The sequence below is a fragment of the Setaria italica genome, chromosome IX (assembly GCF_000263155.2).
Source record: "Setaria italica strain Yugu1 chromosome IX, Setaria_italica_v2.0, whole genome shotgun sequence".
In the NCBI taxonomy this organism is placed as follows: domain Eukaryota; kingdom Viridiplantae; phylum Streptophyta; class Magnoliopsida; order Poales; family Poaceae; genus Setaria; species Setaria italica.
The window spans coordinates 47,250,420-47,254,023 of record NC_028458.1 but is presented as its reverse complement, the minus strand read 5'-3'; the positions used below and the strand labels follow the sequence as shown (position 1 = coordinate 47,254,023).

The window sequence follows — 3,604 nt, the reverse complement described above, 5'->3', positions numbered from 1 at the left end:
CGTTTGGATCCAGGTATATTGTTTCCTTCTATAGGATTTGGATGCTAATTATAGGGGTCAAATATGGATTAATTAATCAGGGTGCAATTTACCCAATCCTTTTGTGCCGAAGACCTACCATCTTCCTATCATCCTCACGCGTGCTCTATGTCCATGATAGTTGATGATTGAGGTCCTTACACTTAAACAACAGCTAATCATAAGTTAGCGCGTCTCCGGTATAAGTTAGTTGATAGATCATAGTTGATGTGGATACATGGCAGCTTTGAAGATCGTGAGAGAGTTGCATCAAAAAGTGAGCGAGACTAGCTCTTCACTCCACGCTAGTCTCATACTCATTGTATAAAAAAAATTGACTGAGGTAGCCTAGTCTCATAGTTAGGGGCTGATTGGCAATAGGGTGTTAAAATTTAACACCCGTCACATCGAATGTTTGGATGCTAATTATAAGTATTAAATATAGGTTACTTACAAAACTAATTGCACAGATGGAGTGTAATTCGCGAGACGAATCTATTAAGCCTAATTAGTTCATGATTTGACAATGTGGTGCTACATTAACCATTTGCTAATGATGGATTAATTAGGCTTAATAGATTTGTCTCGTGAATTAGCACATAATTCTGCAATTAGTTTTATAATTAGCTCATGTTTAATTCTCCTAATTAGCATCCGAACATCCGATGTGACACTGTTAAAGTTTAACACCCTCGTATTCAAAACACCCCAGGTGCAGTCCTTCAGCTAGTTAATCCCCCTTTCGGCCCTTTGTCAGCTTGCTGCTGAGTGCTGACTGCTGTCTTGGACCGCGCATGCACGGAGTAGGTCAAAACGCTGGAGCATCCGGAAGCTCTAGAGGATTTGCCGATCGCCAGCATGCCCATGTGGCGCCATTAAATTCGATATGTATCTCGTGTTTCCTGTACTATCTCGGTCCCTGACACCCTAGAGGCCCTGGGCTGAGCAACCGATGACACATGTACTCATGGGATGCCTGCGAATGCGAGTGATGAACTGGGATTCTGGGGAAAAGATCCGGTGCATACCGTCCCTGAATGAAGGACGCGTGGGCGCCCCTTCCATCCGACGTCTATGGACGGACTCGGCTGCCAGCCTACCGCAACTCGGAGGGTGCTGCAGTGCTCGGCTCCTGCGCCGTGCGAGGACGCGGCTCGACTCCAGGCGAGCAAGGGTTGCAACGTGGCTCTGCCCCCAGTGCAAACCCAAAGCACCAAATCCCCGCCGCCTCCTCCATTATCTGTCACCATCGCTTCCCTTATCTGCCCCCGCCGCCGCCGTCCGCCGCGTCCCCCTCCACCTTCCTCGGTTCCGGGGAGGTCCTGCACAAGCTCTCCCCGTGCTCTCTGGTTCCTGCGGTTAGTGGAGGGATCCCGCATTCTTCGGTTCATGCAGTCCGTCGGTCCGTGGAGCCAGCGGCGCCAGGGAGCCAGGACCGTGGTGTTGCAGGTCATGCTGCAAAAGGTCATGGCGCAGGTTGCGTTGAGTATGTAGCGTTATTTTTTTCCCGTTTCTTTTTAATCTCTGCGCTTAGAGCAGTTTAGATCCCGTGTTGGCTTGCTAACTTACACTGTTGTTTCTACCGTCCTTTATAAAATTGACCTTTGTTCTCAATAGATGTTTCGTAGCCATACACCTAATGATTTCCAATTTTAAGGTGTCGAGCTAGGATGATTTTAAATCGTTACAATATTTTAGTTTAGAGGAAAAACCGTTCTTGTGATGTTCTGTTTCTACAGTTCTGCGTTATTTTCCGAAAGCACAAATCTCTCTTTTATGTTGATTACTAGCATTTGTTTGAAGAAGATTCTTAGCTTAAGTTCGCTAAAGTCTCTTAATCTTGACAATAGCCAAATCACAGATACTGCATCACACTTAAGTATCCTCCTCATATAGTCATATTAGCACCCAATAGAGAATTTGCTGCTCCTGCTCAAGCAGCTACTACCTATCCAGCAAGATCTCAAACAGTAAATGGGAGCAAAATGGATTGTTCACAAAATGGAGCAACATGGATTCAGGGCCTCATGGGGAGCGCATTCCACTTACTGTTGTTATGTTGTTTTGAGCTTTGATCACTTTGATTATTAGCCAAATTCGATAGCTTCACGTGATAAAAAACAACATTAATCCTGGGCACACTTCACATATATTAGCCTTGTTCCTCACATTCTGCCATCACTCTAGAAGGACGATGATCTTCTGGTGCCACTTCTGATAGTTCTGACGCTACTTGATTTGGCCTGTACCCTGTAGAACAGAACATCAATTGATGAACCTGATACACCATGCGGAGGTAGAAGTGGCCGTTGATGTGAAGAACAAGGGGTGCGTCAGGGATGCTGCCTAGGCGGGAGGCCAACAGATGGGAGGGACGGCTCCGGACAAGGCGGTTCCATAGGAGTTTTTATTTTATGATTTATCTTGTTACTGTGATAATTTCGGAGAACTTGGGTTCGGAATGGTGGCTTATCCAAATGCTTCAGGACAGTGAGTCACAACTCACAAATTATGATTGAGTTTGACATTTTTGGTTAGGGTATTTTGAGTACATGCTTATTGTTGTTCTTGTGTCAAGTATGGCCGCACAGGTGCTACAATCAAGTTAGAAGACGATGGTTTTTTTTAATATGTCAAGTTGTTCAAGATGTCCGCAGTCACTAAATCAATTTTATTTCAGACTCCTAGTTGAAAGTCATGTATGTTGATGTGTCTCAACGTCATCACATCCTTCTCCAGCAGTGCTCGCAAGGCAATAGTGTAGGGATGAAGTTACATGTGTAGATTGATTTTTTGTATTGGCAGGATGAAGTGTCAATGTATGATGTGTGCAGACCTATTTGTATTGTAGATGGTCTCACAGGATCAATGTACATCGTATCTCTTTTTTCTGAAATACATATGGATGCTTGGAAATCTGAAATATAATGGATGTGTCTAATAAAATGTAAGCAACAAGCTGAGAAGCTGCTGGCATCCGGCACAAACTGTGGATAGAGCTACCTGAGAACATCCATCCGTTCCTCCCACTCGCTGGACGGCATATCAAATTGTAATTATAAATTGCTGACTTTGTAACATGATTGACAATTGAGGACTGAGATCATCTATAAATTAAGAAAATTGTTGTAAATTTTTCTATGGTCTATCTACAGTTTGCATCATCGATGTGGGGTGTTTCCACAGTTATTGGAATGCTAAATTTTTCTATGGTCTATCCTACAGTTTGATGCAAACTGAAGAAGCAGTGCACATATATATTATCATGAGTAGCATTCTCCCTTATAATATAAGTTAATATCTGATCCAGCTGCAACATAATGTAAAGTAAAATTCATGATTACGCCACAGTAAGATCCATATGTCAACATAACAAAAGAAAACTGCAAAGTGGCATCAAGTGTATATTCGGCCGCCATCTCATTCTCATCCTTACACAACAAGCGAACAAACAGGCTTCTCCGATAAGCTTTCTGTGCAAAATAGCTAGAACCAATGTGAACTAGTGTTGGTTTGTTTGACTAGTAGTAGCATACAGGTAGTACGTATTAACTACTGAGTATCGATCTTCACCTGAGACTTGCAC

General features: G+C 43.4%; 1 protein-coding gene across 6 annotated transcripts; it reads left to right on the top strand.

The window, feature by feature from the left end:
• Nucleotides 1-1,036: 1,036 nt before the first annotated feature.
• On the top strand, nucleotides 1,037-2,647 carry LOC101761377. 6 transcript variants are annotated; one of them, XM_022822816.1, is made up of 2 exons: nucleotides 1,037-1,482; nucleotides 2,280-2,647. In XM_022822816.1, exons 1-2 carry the CDS (start codon nucleotides 1,056-1,058, stop codon nucleotides 2,366-2,368), a joined length of 516 nt encoding a protein of 171 aa, XP_022678551.1. In that variant the 5' UTR covers nucleotides 1,037-1,055; the 3' UTR covers nucleotides 2,369-2,647. The 6 variants fall into 6 exon arrangements, with proteins under 6 accessions (XP_022678551.1, XP_022678554.1, XP_022678550.1 ...); XM_022822819.1 differs by having other exon boundaries at nucleotides 2,275-2,647; XM_022822815.1 differs by having other exon boundaries at nucleotides 1,037-1,494.
• Nucleotides 2,648-3,604: the final 957 nt, after the last annotated feature.